This window comes from Mustela erminea, chromosome 5 (assembly GCF_009829155.1).
Source record: "Mustela erminea isolate mMusErm1 chromosome 5, mMusErm1.Pri, whole genome shotgun sequence".
Classification (NCBI taxonomy): domain Eukaryota; kingdom Metazoa; phylum Chordata; class Mammalia; order Carnivora; family Mustelidae; genus Mustela; species Mustela erminea.
Genome location: NC_045618.1, coordinates 142,274,499 through 142,292,565, shown reverse-complemented (window position 1 = coordinate 142,292,565; position 18,067 = coordinate 142,274,499). Strand labels below are relative to the sequence as shown.

The 18,067-nt window shown below is 50.0% G+C and overlaps 1 protein-coding gene and 1 long non-coding RNA gene across 7 annotated transcripts in view; one reads left to right on the top strand and one right to left on the bottom strand.

Annotated features, from left to right (window-relative positions):
• The window catches only part of EVL (Enah/Vasp-like), a 143,387-nt gene that overhangs the window by 60,772 nt on the left and 64,548 nt on the right, over window positions 1-18,067 (bottom strand). Inside the window, exon 1 of one of the 6 annotated variants that reach the window (XM_032345252.1) lies at window positions 9,136-9,290. The exons of the other annotated variants lie outside the window; for them this stretch is intronic. Coding sequence (XP_032201143.1) covers window positions 9,136-9,146 — 11 coding nt within the window. The 5' untranslated portion in view covers window positions 9,147-9,290. Of the gene's footprint in view, window positions 1-9,135; window positions 9,291-18,067 lie in introns of those variants that run through there. 6 annotated transcript variants of the gene reach the window in all.
• LOC116591891 lies at window positions 8,674-16,059 on the top strand. The gene is made up of 3 exons (XR_004286196.1): window positions 8,674-8,986; window positions 13,252-13,477; window positions 14,839-16,059. It is a non-coding gene; the product is annotated as an uncharacterized LOC116591891 (long non-coding RNA).

The following is an 18,067-nucleotide window of genomic DNA, read 5'->3' as shown; positions in this document are numbered from 1 at the left end:
ACAGAGCCAAGAAAATGGAGGCATCTTTCTCTGTGTAGGTGCCCAGTATCCAGTACAGTCCACGTGCTCAACACGTGTGCGTCTGCCCCTTGGCCCCCTTGTTGGCCTTGTGTCCTCCGATCACGTCCAAGCTTTGCCGATAGCTCTTTGACTTCTCTTCCTCCCAAGCAGAGCTGCCGGAGGGCAGGCCCCAGGGTGAGCCATCAGCTCCCGCATGGCCTTCCCGATGGAGTCCAGGGCCACGGCCCTCGCGAGCCCAGGCTCCGCAGCCGCTGAGTGAACTAGTTAAGTGACGAGGGAACAGGGGAGGCCAGAGAGAAGTGGCCACAAATAAATGTTCCCAAAGCCAAGCAGAAACAGAGCCAGACTCTGAGGCGGCTGGTAAAGTCCTGACTTGTTTACTTTCAACATGAAAGTGATGAAAGTGGACTTGAAAAGCGGGCTGAGAATCATCCGGAAGGAAGCCCCTCAGCCGGCAGGAGGGCAGCCGCCGCGGGAGGTGGGGGCCATGGAAACCTGTCTGGGCGCTCTGGCGTGCGAGGCTCCTCCCCAGCACCACGGCGAGGCGCAGAGGGGACCATCCTCTCCGTCACCCTCTCTCTCTGAAGCACGAAGTGCCCCTCCTGCCCGATGTGCAGGTCCCTCGTGTCAAAGCCCGTGTGATGTCATGGGATACTCAACGACCCTCATGAGCAAGTGATCACCTTTGTCCCCATGTTACATGAAGTGACTTGTCCCCAACAACAGGCACCACTAGCTCGGACCCCGTCTTCCTCCCTTCTCTGGAGGCCTCTGCTTCTGGCTTCTAGGGCCTTACTCGCTGGGTGCTTCCACTCACCCTTCAACTCTGCCTCCACGAACACACGCCGCACCCCTCGGCCCTCGCCTGCTGGGCCGTCTGCTCCGGGCCCTACTAGCAGAGTGCAGGCCCCCTACCCGCTCCACTCCAGTCCCTCTCTCCAGGGCCACCGCTGGCCTTCCGTTTGCAAGAGGGGACAGACTTGCCCTCGTTCTAGTCCTCTTGGCCCCTTGCTGCACCCTTCCGTTGGCTGCCAGTGCTAGCAGCTTGGTTCATTTCTACTCGGCCCCTTTTCTGGCCAGTCGTTCCCAGTGAACAGGGGCAGAAAGGAAAAATCTGGGGGGCTGGTGTGAGCCAGGGACCAGAGATGTATCAGAAACACAGGCCAGGGGCGTCAAGTCACACTGTCCATCACAGAGACGGTGTGGGGAGTGAAGGGAGCCCGGGCCTGGCCTGTCATTAGCTGGCGACCTGGCTTCAGGGGAGCACACGCAAGGCTCTGGAAAATGAGGGGCGTGATCTTTCTTGACTAGGTTTTCAGTTTCTTGGAGCTTGGATACGTCTGAGGAGGTAAACCGGAGCACAGTTTACTAACATGATCGGCCCCCGGCTACCATCTTGGGCGAGCAAATGCTGGCTCTGGTAATGGCACGCCTGTGTGAGCGGAGACTTGGGTGGAATCAGCGTGACATGCCTCTGTACCCACACGTGGAGCTGGCATGACCCCTTATTCTGTCAGTCTCTACAGAGGAAACCAAGGTCTCCAGCAGGTTCTTCCCTGTGGCCTGGAGAATCACCTCGGGTGTCCAGGCGGGACTTGGGCTGTCAGGTTCTGTCCTGTGGAGCGTCCAGAGCTTGGGCTCATCCCCAGGAGGGGCCCCGCCAGCCAGGCCTTGATGCCAGGCAGCTCAAATGCCCTGCTCTGCCGGGTCCCTCCTCCGCCTGTCCTCCGTGTCGTCTCCTGACAGCCATCCCTTCCCACTGAGAAGGAGCTGCTTCACCTTTCCTTACGCCACTTATCACTGTACTGGAGGTCTGCTGGTTTTCTCTGTCCCCCATGAGGATAGTTCCTTTTTGGTTTGTTTTAAAAATATTGTTCATCCCGGTAGCCCCAGTGCTTGTGACTAGTGATTGCTCAGTAAACACCTTCGGATAAATGTCTGCTTTAGCATTTGCCTACACCGCGATGTCTCAGTTCGGTGACCGAGGGATACAGGGACTTGGAATCACAGCTTTGTCAGAGCTGAGAGATAATGACAAGTACTTTATTCAGATGGAGGAAACAGGCCTGGAGAAGGGGAGTGTTTCTTAGGGTCCTGTGCTGTTACGTGGAAGGGCCGTGTCTAGACCACAGATCTTCCTTTCTGCCATACAACAGGGCTTTTCTGCTTTACTTAGTAAAGCATTTTTACCACATGTGACTTATCTCTTCTATGGTTTTGTTTTTTTTTCTGAACCATTTGAAAGTTGCAGATGCCGGGGCGCCTGGGTGGCTCAGTGGATTAAGCCACTGCCTTCGGCTCAGGTCATGATCTCAGTGTCCTGGGATCGAGCCCCGCATCGGGCTCTTTGCTCAGCGGGAGCCTGCTTCTCTCTCTCTCTCTGCCTGACTCTCCGCCTACTTGTGATTTCTCTCTCTGTCAAATAAATAAATAAAATCTTTAAAAAAAAAAAAAAAAAAAAAAGAAAGTTGCAGATACCGTGATACTTCAATCCTAAGGTTTTTAGCACACATTTCTTTAAAATAAGGACATTCTAATGTATAACTTAAATACCATTATTACATTTAAGAAAATACTTTACTAATAGCTAATACAGAGCCCACCTTAAAGTCACCCAATTTCCCCCCAAATGTTTGATTTGTAGGGGTCCACGATCTACCGCATGACACTGGTTGCACTGTCTGCTTTTTCTCTCCTAAGCTAGAATGTTAGGCCATTTTCTCTTTTTCATCGATGTTGACTTTTTTGTGTGAAGAGCTCAGGCCAATTGCCTTGTAGGCTGTCCACGTTCTGGACTGTTTCTCATGACTGGATTTGGCGAGAACCCAGCACAGGTGATGGTGGTACTTACTGGACCCCAGCCCAGCAGGAGGCACCCAATGCTAGTGGCCTCCTCTTCCAGACCCAAAGTGGATTAAGGGAATGGCCGCCAGATCTCTCCAGTGGAAAGGTGCTTTCCCCCCTTGAGAATTAGTCAACCATTCATAGGGTGGCTTTTTTCCTTCTAAGTGGCAACAGGCTCGAAATATGTTTAATGTTAGGTTCTCAACTTAAAATGTGTATTCTGAAATATTTCATACCTGTGAGAAGTGGGTTCCCACAATCCCACCACTCAGTCTGGGAGGTGGTGTCACCTCAAGTGAAACCGGGCACCTTCTCCCCAGATCTCAGGGCCCCTCTTCTCCCGCAGGCGCCGCCATCTTGAACTGGGGGCTCGCCGATTCTGCGTGCGCCTCCTGCAGCTCACGCTCATAATGGGCTATTTTACAAAAGAGGTTCTCGAGACTTTTTTGTTACAGGACCGCTTTACGCCCATAAAAACTACTGAGGATGCCAAAAAGCTTCTGTTTACATAGCTTAAGTAGGTCTGTAGTCACCACAGTTGAAACTAAAACTGAGAACTTTCTAAAACACAAGAATGCACAAGCACCCATTTCATTACCTGTCACAGTGACAATGTCAACACATGTCATGTAGCTTCTGGAAAGTTCCACCGTGCATTTGTGAGATAAGAGTGAAAAAGGCAAACAATGTCTTAATGTTATTATAAATATAGTTTTGACTCACAAAACCCTAAAAGGGCGGTTCTCCTGACCACATTTGAGAACGGCTGAACTACGGGAACTACAACAGTGGGCGAGGCCTGCATGTTTTCAAACGCAGAAACTCAAATGCTGACTGTTTGTGTCAGAATGAAAGGAAGGCTTTGGCTGCATGAAGCCTAAATTCCGCGTGAGCCCAGACATCTTTCCTTCCATCCGAACTGGTTGGGGGGATCAGCCTGCTCTGTCACCTACCATCGAGATGTTTGCCTTTTCTCTGCTATAACGCCACCGGCCCAGATGCTTGGGCAGCTGTTCTCCACTTCTCTGCGGAGTCTAGTGGAATCTGGAAAAAACACTCCAACCAACTGTTGCGAGAGTCTGATATTCTCAGACAGAAGCTGTCTCACACCCACTTCCCACACTTTCTTTCCAGGCCACCAACATAACCCTTTCTGTGGGGAGCCGCCCGACAGTCCATGAGGACACTGGGGCCACTCAAACCTCAGAAATGTTTATAAATTCCGGTACATGCCTGTGTCCTCGCAGTCTGTGATCCTGCTTACCTGTGGAACGGGTTTCAACACAGCCTTGGGGCAGCTACGGAGATCTGGCTGGACCCAGGACTGGGGCAGTAGGCTCATCTCCAAGGATAAATTGGTAGCTGAGGAATGAGGCCTGGCTGAGCCCCAGCAGATCCCCCGATCATTAGCATGGCAATCGGCTCGGTTCATTACACACCTGAGCAAGCGCAGGGACAGGCTGAAAGGAGTGACCCATGCCCTGGGTGCGCAGATGCCGAATGACTGACAGACACAGGCGCAGGGTGCCACAGGAGGGCACGGGAGGTCTCTGTGTCTCTCGTGGATGAATGGTGTGAGATCAGAGACCGCAGGATAACAACCATTAGGAGGCCCTGGTCCTAACCTTGACTCTGCAATTCGGGGTGAGTTCCTTCAAGAGGCTACAGCTAAGCTTAGCTTTTGAGAACACGAGATCTGGTTTCAAATCCAACACTGTCAAGTGAGACCGCCGTGACCTGGAGTGAGTGACCTCTTTGCTGAGCCCTGTTCTTGCCTGTCAGCTGGGACCAACAGTACAACACCTCAGAGGATGAGGATTAATACAGCATATATCACAGTGCCTGGCACGGAACACTCTAGAAAGGATAACTGTTGTTCTTTTTTGCCTTTCTGGGTTCAGCCACCAAAGTAAACCACTGGATGAGACTGGTTGCCAACCGTCTTCAGCCCAGGACACCCGAGGAACACCACACACTCTCATGAGAGTGGCCCGGAACCCAGGTGGTAATGTGTCTCAGTTGGAGGCACATCTGATTCTTTGGAACAAGAGAAGACAGAGAAGTTTCAAAAAGCTCTCCAAGTGACCTAGCTACACGCCCCCGGGAGCAGCTGTTGAACAGCGCGCTCTCCGATGGCCCGTCTGACTGTAAGCTCTGGACTCTGACTCGCCTGTGACGACAACACATTCGGGAAATGCTCCTCTTAGAGGCAGTCTTCAAGCCCTGCTGTGGAGGCAGAGGTGTGGGTCGGACCTGGGCTGTGTGAGGCTTCTCAGACCTTTACGCATTCAACACTGAGGGCAGTGGAACAAGGGGCAGTTAGCGCACCCGAGCAGCCAACCGGCTAGCAACTGGACAGAGAGCCTTGGTGCCTCCACCACCCGAGAGCGAGAAAAACGTCTGCTCTCTGGCCTCTTCTCCACCATGCCACATGGGAAGCTGCACTGAGAAGGAGCTTCGGTAGGCCGGGCATCTCCAGCACACACATCCAACGTAGTTAATTAAATCCAGCAACTCGATAAATGTAGCAAAACAGACAAGAGCCCCTCCCCTCCTGGAACTTAGATTTTACAGGTGTGGAGAGAGAGATAAAGTATTAAAAATAATAAATAAGTTATGTAGTATGTTGGAAGCTGATAAGCCTTTAGAAAAAACCAAACACCAACGAAACACAATGAGGACAAGAGGGAGGCCAGGGAAGGGACTGAAATTAGCGGCTCCACCAGAAAGGGGCAGACACATTCTCTCCCGTGGCCCTTCCTGCCACACTCTGGAATCAGCAGGTTCCCACTCAGCGCAGACTCATTCGACAACCATTTACTGGGAGCCTGTCTTGCACAGGCTCACAACCCCCACGGACCCCCCGGCTGGCACTCCAGCTGCTTACATGGCGCCCCCCACCCCCACCGTGGCAAGGGAAACCACAGGCCACCTGAGTCGGGTTTGATGCACTTCCTGAACACCCACAGGCGACCCAGCGGGGTATCCTGGGGGCCGCATCTCCACGGTGCATCCCGAGCCCGGCTCTTGCTCCCCACCTGCACGGACTGTCCCCTCCCCAGCCCCAACTGCCCCCTCTCACCTGGACTGGACTCTAAGCCTGGCCAGAGGGCTCTCTGCCTCTGCTCCTGCCACAACACAGATCATGAGCCACCCGAATGACTGTTCTCCGTCCTCCATCGGATGCCTTTCCCCGTGCTTACCACCCTCCAAAAGGTTTCCCACGACGCAACAAACAAAATCGAACCCCCTCACCAGGCTTGTGGGCTCTGCATGAGAAGGCCTGTCCACGTCTTGGCTGGTGTTGGCCTTCCCACTCCCCTGGTTCACGTAGCTTCAACCTCCCTGTTCTTTGACCCCTGACCCCACCGAACTCTTCCCGTCCGGGCCTTTACACTTGCTGTCCCTCCCTATATGCCCCCCCCCGATGCTTCCATCTCCAGAGTTTTGCACGGTGGCTTCACGACGTCACAGCGGAGGTATCTGGATAAAGGTCCCCCACCTGGGCGCTAGGTGAGGCGATGGCCTGGTCATTTGCAACCAGCCTCTAGTGCAGTTTGGTGTCTCTGTCTCTGGCTTATGGTTTCTTGACTGCGTCCGCTCCCTACCCTGCCCCCAGCGCCGTTTCAGGACAGGACGGTCTTTCTCGTTCCCCCGTTTCCCTGGCGCCTGGAGCAGCCCCTGGCTGACGCTGACTGGGATGCTTGCTCGGTGCCTTTTTCTTTCTTTCTTTCTTTCTTTTTTTTTAAAGATTTTATTTATTAATTTGACAGAGAAAGAGATCACAAGCAAGAGGAAAGGCAGGCAGAGAGAGGGGAGGAAGCAGGCTCCCCACCGAGCAAACAGCCTGATGCGGGGCTCGATCCCAGGACCCTGAGATCATGACCTGAGCCGAAGGCAGAGGCTTAACCCACTGAGCTGCCCACCTGCCCCGCTCGGTGCCTTTCTGAAAATCATGCACTGTCCTTTGGAGTTCAACTGAGGTCCCACTTTCTCCTCAAAGTCGGTCCCGACAGCCCGAACGTCTCAACTCCTGCTGTTCCTTCCGTCTACACTCATCACGGTGTGTGCCGTGTGGCACTGGGGACTCGCGGGCTCTCCACTCCCGAGTGCTGTCCCCTGACCCTGTGTGTCTCTGCATGCCCGAGCAGAGCAGCTCTCAGTGTGGAAGGGCAACACGGAGCCAGCAGCCAGAGCTCAAGGCTATGTTTCCCAGCAAGTCGCTCCTCTCTGCCTTGGTTTCTTCCTCTGTGCAATGGAAGCAAAAACCCAAGCCCCGCCGCCCTCAGGACTGCCGACAGAATGAAAGGCAACGCTGCCAGCGTGTTCCGGGCGGGCCGGACACTGCCATGGGCTCCGTGCACTCCTGCTCCCAGCCCATGGCCAAGTGCTTGGGGAAATGCTGCTTGGCTTCTGGGTGGCCACAGCGGGCACCAGAAGAAGTTTCCATGAACCAAAGGCCCTGTGGATGCCTGCTACAGACACGCGGGTGAATGGAATCTAGATGTTGTACCCCGTTAGGTCAGCAGCAGGAGGACCAAAAAGCCTGCAGGTTTTCCAGTGGCTCTGCTCGTGGCTACTGATGCAGCCCCACCGGCTGGGTGTGGGCAGGCCGAGCAGGACCCCAGGCTTTCCGCCTGGCTGGGCCACCACCTCCTTCACCAGACCGGTCTTGCCAGTGCTCTCTACCTCAGTTTCCTGATCTGTGTACCTCAAAACGGACTCGCTAGGAAGTATCCAGACTTCAAGACCAACATTGCCAATACACGTTTTTTCCCCTCAAAGAGATCCTGAAGAATACTTTATAAAGATAAAAGACAGTTAATTTGGCTGAAGTGGAGGGTAAGAGGCCCAAAGCACCACTGACCTGGTAGCCCGACTGTGGGCCGGCTCTAAGGGCCCTTCAAGATGGAGAACTCTAAGACTCTTACTATTTTAAAAAACCTTAAAAAAACCTGTTTTGCTTCCTCTCCCTTTACTTCGGACTCGTTTTTCTGCAGCGGCAGTGGACAGGGTAGAGTAAACTGCCTGAGCTTTTCAAACTGTAATTCACAGCTGAGAACGACTCTGGTCCTCACCCACTCTGGAAGTGCACACGCCTTTGAAATCAAAGTATTTGGTTCTCCACAGCTCCACCCACAAGTCCTTCGGAATTATATGAAAATTACTAAAGTGATAGAAAACCGGCTGCAAAGGAGCAGGAATAAAGCCAACGACAAAGAGACAGGCCCTGGCGACTCTGGGCCAAGAGGAAAGGACTCCGACAGGCTGGCCGAGGCTGCGATGCCCCCTCACCAAAATACCTGCTTGGAGCAGAAGACGTATGGGCCACGATCCGCTCGCCGCGGGGCCGGCTCTATTAGCTCACTGCCAAACGCTTCTTCCAGAACGCCTGTGCGGCGCCCTGGGAAAAACGCAGGGGGCGGCCATCCTGCGACCCTAGGCCAGCGCCTCTGCTTTCCAGAGGCTGGCTTCTTCCTCCTCAAAAGCCGAGTGCTGACACCTTCCTGATCTACCGACACGGCCAACAGAACCAAGTAAGGAAACCAGTGAAGCAGCACTTTGTACAGCGAGGGCGACACAAAGTTAGTACTGAGTTAATCAAGTTGATACCCCAAGTTCCCGGGGGACAGAATTGTCTTATCACCGACCATGTTTCCTGGGGTCGCAGGGTGGGGAGAATCACAGCTGAGGTGTTACCCCAACATCAGAGAGAGTGCCCACAAGGAGACACAGTGTGGCCTGGCTGTCACCCGCGCACAGCCGGAGTGGTGGGAGTCTGATGGCCGATGGCCTCGGTCACCAGTCTCTCAAGCAGGTCAGGACTCTGTTAGTCAGTTCCTGAAGTTTCCTATAAAAAGGAACCTCAGTGATTCCCTCTTTGCCCAGTACTCAGGGAAAATAACCCGAGAGAAGAGCCCAGGACCTCAGAGCCAACCACAACCCCCTAGATGGTTCAGAGCCCGTGTACAATCCGAGGCAGCCGTCTGACTTCTGAGCAGTGCCCTCAACACAGAAGCCATTACAGATCACAGACATCGAGGGGCATGGGCCCATGTAATGACACACCAGCAGATGGAGAGGGGGTGGGCTCTGTGCCTAACTTGCCCTGAGACCCCAGGTAAGTCCCTCGCCCTCTGGTCCCTGATCTCCCCCTTAGTATAACAAGAGGGTCTGGGATGATTTCTATGGTCCCTTCAGCTCTACACGATTGTGAGTCTAGGTTTCCTCTTGACATTCCTCTGTCCCCTTTTTGGTCCCCATACTCACCCCGTGGCCATGGCTGAAAGGCTTAAGCACAGGGAACCCTGAGGAGGTGAGTCCTGTCCACCCACAGGCTATGTCGATCAGAGGACCACAGACCCTCGGAGGGCAGCTACTTGATTTTTAGACTCTACTTAAGACCAAACAGGAAAAGGAAGCTGAACCAGAGACAAAGGGGAAACAAACCCCAGTTACAAACTGAAACCCAGGGAGAAGAGAGAGAAACGAGAGGCTCAGAGCGCAGAGCCCCCACCTCCTGGCGTGGGCGGCAGAGCCACCGCGCCACCCCACGGCGCTCCCATGGGCCACGGCCCGGCCTCCAGCCCCGAAGCAAAGCCCTTCTGGGAGGCTGCAGCCGCCGGCTGGGGCTGGGAGTGGGACCTGCGGTGGTCCCCACCTGCCCCCTCGCCTGCTCACTGCCGCTTTGCTCGGCCACAGCTGCCTGACAGGCCTGGGCCTAGCTCTTTCCACCTGCTAGCGGGGGTGGGGGTGGGGTGGGTCCCTGTGGGCGGCTTCGTGGAGGCTTTTGTGAAAAGCCTCGGAGAGCTCAGACGTGCCCTCCCCGATCCTCCGGAGAAGGCAGGCCGCATGGCGATGTTTAGGGACCTGCTGAAGGTTTACTGTTGACTCTGGTATCAGTTTTGCTCCTCCAAGCGGAGACGCTTGTCTCTAATGCAGAGAGCTCCGTCCGCAGCTGAGGGCCTGCCAGGACAGGCGCGAGGAGCACTGGAAAGCTGGCTTCGTCACTTGCTCACTGTGTGACCCTGGGGCTTTGGCTTCCGCAGCTGTGGGGGGGCTCGCGGCCCCGACCCTGCCCGCCTCCACGGGGCTGTCGTGGACAAGAGGCCCATTCCCAGTCCCTCATTCAGGCCTGTGCTCAAACCAGGAGACGGAATGCCCAAGAGGACGGCAGTCTTTCAAGTCCTGGGCGGGCTTTCGGAGTCTAGAAAGGAAGACACTGCCATGCTAGTGAATACATGTGTTAAAATGCTATCACTGGTTCAGGGAAAAACAGCTCCACAAAGGAAGGAAGGAACAGCTCTCAGGGACAGCTGACAGCACTCTGGATGTTGAACGTGTCTTGTAAAAGGCTTGCAAAGACAGGTCCTTCCCTCTGAGCTCTGCTGTAGGGGCAAGACACAAATTTTGACATAACTGTGCTTTTCATTTTCCTTGACTTCAAAATATTTTCTCTTTTTCCACAGGACTTCTTTTATCTATGGGTTATTTAGAAGCATTTTAGTTTCTGTTTCGGAAACACCTGTTACTGCTACTTATTTCTAACTTAATTCTATTGTGGACAAAGAACATACTTAGCACATCTTGCTTTGTTTCTCCAGGTAGGCTTTCAATCCTTTCAGATTTATGGACACTTGTTTAGTGGCCCGGCAGGTAGTTTACACAGTGAATGTACTGTGTGCACAAGGACGTGTGTGCTAAATGTGGGTACAGTGTTCTAAAAGTGTCAGGTCAGGTGCTGTTCAGATCTAAGTCCTTACTGGTTTACTGATTTGTTTTGCCTAATGGTTCTGTCAACTGCTGAGAGAAAGGGTTAAAGTCTCCAGCTGGTGAGAGTGGATTTGTCTATTACTCTCTTTAATTCTGTCCATTAAAAAAAATTTTTTTTTTATTTATTTGACAGAGAGAGAGAGAGAAAGAGAAATATCACAACTAGGCAGAGAGGCAGGCAGGAGGTGGGGGGGCAGGCTCCCCGCTGAGCAGAGAGCCTGATGCGGGGCTCGATCCCAGGACCCTGGAATCATGACCTGAGCTAAAGGCAGAGGCTTAACCCACTGAGTCACCCAGGGGCCTCCTAATTCTGTCCATTTTTACCTCATGTATTTTGGAGCTCTTGCTCGGTACATAAACTTTTATGGTTATTGTATCTTCCTGATGAACTGACCCTCTCATCAGTATGAAATGTCCCTGTTTATCACTGTATCATTTTTGTCTTTAAATTTACTTTGTCTGGTATTAACGTAGGCATTTGGGTTTACTTATTGCCTGGTGTATCTTTCTCCACCCCGTGCTGGTTTTCTGTTGTTTCTGTAACAAACTACTGTGCACTTAGAGCTTGTAACACCAAGTCAGGATCTGAAGTTTGGTGAGATAACAGGGTAAGAAGTCTGACATAGATCCCAAGGGTCTCACTGAGCTAAAATTAAGGTGTTGGAAGCACCGGCTTTCCTTCGGGAGGCTCTGCAGAATAATTCCTGGCCTTTCAGCCAAGGGCCCCCCCCCTTCCTCATGCCCCCTCCTCCACTTGCGAACTGCAGGACAGTGTCACCAGAACTCCTTCTCCCACCCCAAGGTCTCTTCCTGACCACAGCCAGGAAAGGGTCTCTCCCCTGCTGGCTTCTTCTTGTCCTTGTCACATCTGGGTTTTGTGGCGGGGAGAAGGGCTTTTATTTTTTCCACCCTTCCTGAGGTATAACTGACAAAACTGTATTGATACGTATAATTTATATTTGAGGTGTGGAACTATGACATGCTCAAGGGTGGTTTTCTTTGTATTTTCTCTGCGAGGGGGATTTCTTAGATATGTAAGTTAAGGTTTTTTAGCAAATCTGGGAAGGTTTTGGTAATTATTTCCTCTAGCATTATTCTTCTGGCCATGTCCTTTCTCTTCTTCCTCCAGGATTCCAACCACACCCGTCATCTTGGTATCATCCTACAAAGTCACCACGGCTTTTAATTTTTTTCAATATTATTTCCCTGGTTTGCAAAATAGGTGATTTCTACTGACCAGTATCCAAGTCCACTAGCCCTTTTAAAATACAATCTCTGATCCACTTTTGATCTCCTGTGGTAAAATTTTAAAATTTCATCTCTAGTACCAGAATTTTTATTTGTTAATTTTTTTTTTTTTTACCATTTCCATTTCTCTGCACATTTGCATACTTTATCGATCTTCTAAGTCTCTGAACATATGTATAATAGCAACTTGGAAGTACTTGCCTGCAAACTCAAACTTCAGAGTCACTTTAGGGTCTACGGATTGCTTTTCCCTTTAAGTAGGGGCCACACCTTCTGAATCTTTCTATGTCCACTAATTTATGATTGTATATTAAGCACTGTAATGTCATAGTGCGGAGAGTCTGGGTAATACAGTCTTTCTTTAGAGGCACTGAATTTGCCCTGGCAGGCAGGTAAATTACTGGCAGATTCTTTTGGTGAAGTCAAGTGTGTATTCTTTTTTTTTTTTTTTTTAAGATTCTATTTATTTATTTGACAGGCAGAGACCACAAGTAGGCAGAGAGGCAGACAGAGAGAGAGGGGAAGCAGGCTCCCTGCTGAGCAGAGAGCCCGATGTGGGGTTCGATCCCAGGACCCTGGGAGCATGACCTGAGCTGAAGGCAGAGGCTTTAACCCAGGGAGCCACCCAGGCACCCTTAATTTTTTTAAATTAATTTTTTAATTAAGGCACCCTTAATTTTTTAAAGTCTTTTAAAGTTGTATTTCCATTTTGACCTTAGCCCCAGGGTATGGCCCTTACTCAAGGGCACAGTCCCTACTCTAAGATATGGCTGCTCTGGGAAGTCAACTGGACGCTTGAGGAGCTCGGTGCAGTCTCTTCATTCAGGCGACTGGACTCTCTGAACATATGTATAATAGCAACTTGGAAGTACTTGCATGAACTCCATGAACTTGGCATCGCCATTCAGTCCTCAGCCCTACAGCAGGTAACCTGTGCCAGGGCTCACAGACAAGTCTCATTCCACACACGCACAGCCAGCCAGCCCTCAGCCAACAACCCAAAGCGAATCCCCACACAAAACTCTATCCTTGCTCCTACCACAAGGGCTCCTTTTCTTTGTCCTGCAACACCCAGCTATTTTGGTAGCCTAGAATTCCATTATCTGCCTTCTGAGCTCAACTTTGATCTTGAGCCCCACCATTCTGTGCCCAAACCAGAAAGAGGTCCCAGGCAGAAAGCCAGAGCCATTGTGGGACTTAACGTGCTTCTTGACTCAAGACTAAGAGCCCTGTGCTACCTATCAATGCCTGAAAACAGCATGAATTTAACATCTTATGTGAGTTTCAGTATCCGTATATTCAGGTGCTTCATATATTTTGTTCAGTTCATAGTTTTTTTTTGCCCCCCGCCTTTTTTTTGGTCAGGAGAGTAAGTCCACGATCATTCCTGTGTCATGGTCTGAAGCAGAAGTCAATGATTATTAAACTACCAAAGGGTACTCTCTTTCACTTTCTGAGCATTTCCTGCAGGTGCTAGCCTGAGTGTCAACATCTTCACTGTAAGAAGATGCCTTTCCCTTCCATCCTCCATTCCACGGTCCTCCAGGCATGTTTCTACGGACTCTTCTTGGTTTCCGTAGATAGAAAAGAGGTAAGAGTGACCCTGCTGAGGGCATTCTTTTAACCCTGTCATCTAGCTTTAAGAACGCACTTATGTAAATTATGAGGACTAAGAAGTATGGAAAGATTTTCCGCTGGGGTGTTATGAGATACGGATTTTAGCCCATGCTCTATTACTGATATCCCATACATCCCTGGGCATTTATTTTCCCACTCTCAATCCTGGTTTCCTCATCTGTTCAATGAAAGGAATGTCCATATTCATAATTATGAATGCAGGTACAACACCAATTCCTAACTCAATAGTGTCAAGGCAATAGAAAATGTAGGAAAAATAGGACAGGCACTGTTAACATCTGAAGAACCCGTCAGTGAGGGTGTTAAGTGATGTCCTGTTTAAGGCAGCACCTTATAACATTACTATGACTTGAGCTCGACACTCAGTACACGCTTCAGGATGCAGCAGGTGCTAATGCTGACTGCTTGATGACTACACGAAGGAACGGGAAGGTCTCACGCAGGATACTAAATGCTAAGGCATCTGGCTCTGCATCTTGAACATAGTAAATGCTCAGTCAGCATCACCTGTATCGGCTTGGATGGAAAGAGATGTTTCCCATGTGTCTAGATCCCAGGAGAGAGAAGAATGGTTGATGACAAATCAGGGAACCGCACTACAGGACGCTTTACTTAAGAGATCAAATTCAAAGGCTTGTTTTGTGGCTTGGGGGAGTCACCTAACTTCCGTGGATCTTTGTTTTGTTTTTCTGTAAACAGACTGTTCTCTCTTCTACTCTCTTGGTGGGATGTCTGAGTGTAAAATGGTCTTTGACTAAGAAATACAGAAAAAAAATTCTGCTTCCTAATATTAGTTTTTCATGAGAATTTGTGTCAAAAAAAAAGACAAAAAGACAAAAAGACAGTGTTCTGAGTAGAAGGTCCTCGTGTCCTTGGAGTGGAGGACAAGGGGACGGAGCACAGAACTAGTTACCATCAGTGACACATGATGAAAATCTCCCAGCCATGCTGCGTGACCAAAGGCAGTCACACCTGGCTTTGCCCTTCAGGACCCAATTTACATATCACCTCTTCAATGACGTGTTTATCGAGCCCCAAGATAGACAAACGTTATTCCTGCTGTGGTGTTTCTCCTGCAGTTTGTAATATGATCCATTTAATTGTCACAGATGATTGTTCTTTAGGGAGGGGCTACCACATTTTGTTCATCTTTTATCACCAGTTGCGCTCAGCACAATTCTTGGGATACATACTGTGCGTTCAGAATATTCGTTAGGCTGTTCTGCTGAAAAGACCGGTACTCAGGAAGCATGTGAATTACTATTACTATTGTACAGAGAGGGTACTGACATGGTCTTGTTTTTCAAATGTCAGCATCTGGAAAGGGAATGCTTGAATCTGTTCTGCAATACAGGGTACTCTGCCCCAAGTAACTTCCATCCCGACCAAGCTCCTGGCGAAACTCATCTGCAGCATAAACAGACATTACCAGCCAAGTCAACTGAATGTTCCAAAGAAATAATGATGAACTCACAGGGGAAAATCAGAACATCTTTGAGAAGTGCAAGCACTATATAAGACTTGGAAGAGAAAGAACAAATGAAGTAACCTGTGATAATATAATAAGAAATACATTTTGATCTCTGTTTCTGAACACAGATTAATGTCATTGTGGGTGGCAGCAATACTTTGTGTCTGGGTCTTAGTCTATAAAGGTGACCGAATGATGACAATGCCACCAAAAGGAAAGTTTAATGTTACTCTCAGCTCCCCTGTGAAACAAGAGGCATGGTATTAGGGAAGCACCAGTGTTGTCAGGAGGCAGGAAGGAGCAAGGGGAAAGAACAGGCCACAGCCATTCTGGGGGTTTCTGGGGGAAAGGCAGGGCAGGGTAAGCAGATTAGAACTGCTAGTTTGAATAATTCCCACAGGCCAGAGGGGACAGGGGCTGTCCCTAGTTGTTCAGGGTAGCTTCGGGCAGGGGAAGTCCTGGCCTGGGGACTGTGAGTCAGATAAGGGAGGGGGTGGGGATGTGACTGGGAATGGGTTGGCTCGCACCCGAAATGGGGTCCCCCTAACAGTTTACTGTCTCTAGGAATTAGCTAGCTCGGTGAGCCCCTAGGTAGCAAGGTTCCCCAAAGATGTCAAAACATTAAAAAACATTAAAAAAATATAATTAATGGGGGGAGGCATGGGAAGAGACTGCTTCGTGGGTATGGAGCTTCCTCTAGGGGAGGTGAAAATGTTTTGAAACCGGATAATGGTGATGGTTGCACAACACTGAGAATGTACTCAGTAACACGGAATTGCAGATTAAGATGGTTTTAAAAAATAGTTAAAAAAAAAAATGGGGGAAGCAAAGATCTAATAAAGTTTCTTATTGCCTGAGGTTTAATTGTTTGATGAGCAGTAATAATCAATAGCCATTTTTAAGGAAAGCGTATCTGTAACTCAGGAGGGAAATTCCAGATGCGCCAGTCCTTGTATACGCGGGTATGAGTCTGCACGGAATGGAGGGAGGTGAGAGAAAACCGAAGACTGAGGAGGCCGTGGACACTGAGAGCCTTAAATCAATGACAACAAAAAATAAGTACAAGTGGGGCGCCCGGGTGGCTCATTTAAGTGTCTGCCTTCGGCTCAGGTCACTATCCCAGGGTCCCAGGATTGAGCCCCACATGGGGCCTTCTGCTCAGTGGGGAGCCCGCTTCTCCCTCTCCCTGCCACTCCCCCTGCTGCTCCCCCGGCTTGTGCGCTCTCTCTCTGTACCTCTGCCAAATAAATAAATACAATCTTAAAAAAAAAAGAGTGAACAGAGGTCACAGTAAGTTAGGAGTAGCAAGCCGGAGAATGAAAATAGAATGTATGATTTTGAATTTGTATTTTTAGAAAATTTAATATATGTACCCAGAAGGTGGGGCAGGAGAAAAAAAAGGAGAAAAAGTATTAAAAAACACATAGAGAGAAAATATAGAATAAGATAGCAGAAGCAAGTGCTATTACTCTCATCTCTCACTTTTTTCTGCTTGAGTACCCTCTAGAAATATTTAGGGAAATTCTGTATCCTGTTGCATGTTTTTTTGGTGGCATCTGTAATTTTTCCTGAGATGGTTGCAAGGTATTTAACATTTAGAAACATTATACGTAGTATATGTGCATTAAGTATGTTGAATTTACGAATACAACTTACCATGTGAGCTTAAGCTCTTTTATTTTTTAAAAGTTTTTATTTATTTATTTGAGAGAGAGAGAGCATGAGCAGGGGGAGGGACAGAGGGAGAAGCAGACTCCCCACTGAGCAGGGACCCAGACATGAAGCTTGATCCAGGATCCTGGGACTGTGACCTGAGCTGAAGGCAGATGCTGAGCTGACTGAGCCACCCAGGTGCCCCAGCTCTTTTTTTTTTTTTTTTAAAGATTTTATTTATTTTAGAGAGAGAAAGTGTGCGTACAAGCTGGGGAGAGGCAGAAGGGCAGAGAGAGAGGGAGAGAGAGAGAATTTCAAGCAGACTGTGCTGAGTGCAGGGTTCAGGACCTGAGCTGAAACCAACAGTCAATACCCAACTGACTGAGCCACCCCGGAACCACTGAAGAGTTTATTTTTAAATAATCTCTACACCCGGTGCTGGGCTCGGAACTCACAGCCCCAAGATCAGGAGTTGCTCACTCTTCCAGCTGAGCCAGCCAGCCATCCCTAAGCATTTCAGTGGATGAAGGTCTGCCAGCAAACTGAATGGGCAGAGCCTGTTTACTCGGTCAAACTGTTCAGCCACATCAAGTCTACTTGCTATAAAAAAAATTTCGACTAATTTTCCAACTCACACGTGCTTATATACCTCAGAGTGAGAGCACACCATCTCTGAAGTCTTTAATTTTAAACAGACAACCAGAGAGATGAGGTGTGGTGCTTGGCCATGAGTCGGGGCCTTGCTGAAATGGAGGCTTCCCTCTTCAACATTCTCCACAGCCGCTACCCCTGCTCTCCGGAAACTCTTCTTCAGGGCCAATGCAGCCTCACACGAGTCTTCTGTTTGGTCTGCTGACTGCTGGGAGCGCCCAAGGCACTGAATCTTCCTAAGACTTGGAAAGGCAGGGACACCTGGGTGGTTCAGTGGGTTAAAGCCTCTGCTTTCGGCTCAGGTCATGATCCCAGGATCCTGGGATCGAGCCCCGCATCGGGCTCTCTGCTCAGCGGGGAGCCTGCTTCTCCCTCTCTCTCTGCCTGCCTCTCTGCCTACTTCTGATCTCTCTGTCAAATAAAAGAAGTAAAATTAAAAAAAAAAAAAAAAAGATTTGGAAAGGCAGGTGGTGTGTCCTTCTGCTCGGGTGAGAACAGAGGAATCCTGAAAGGTGGCAGGAGAAAGGGGAGGCAGCACGTCACAGGCAAGCTGCCAGACAGCTCTGTGTCGGGACGGAGGATGTGTGGAAGCGGCAACTCTGGGAATGGATTTCCTCACACAGTCCTTGCCCGGGTAGTCTCAGGAACACACGTGGCCTGGTTTGTAGGCAGCTGCACTCCTGTGAGAGCAGGGACCTACCACAAATGGGTTAAAAATCACTGGTTGAGAGACAGGGATTTTTGGCTTTGATAAAAAACAATGACCAG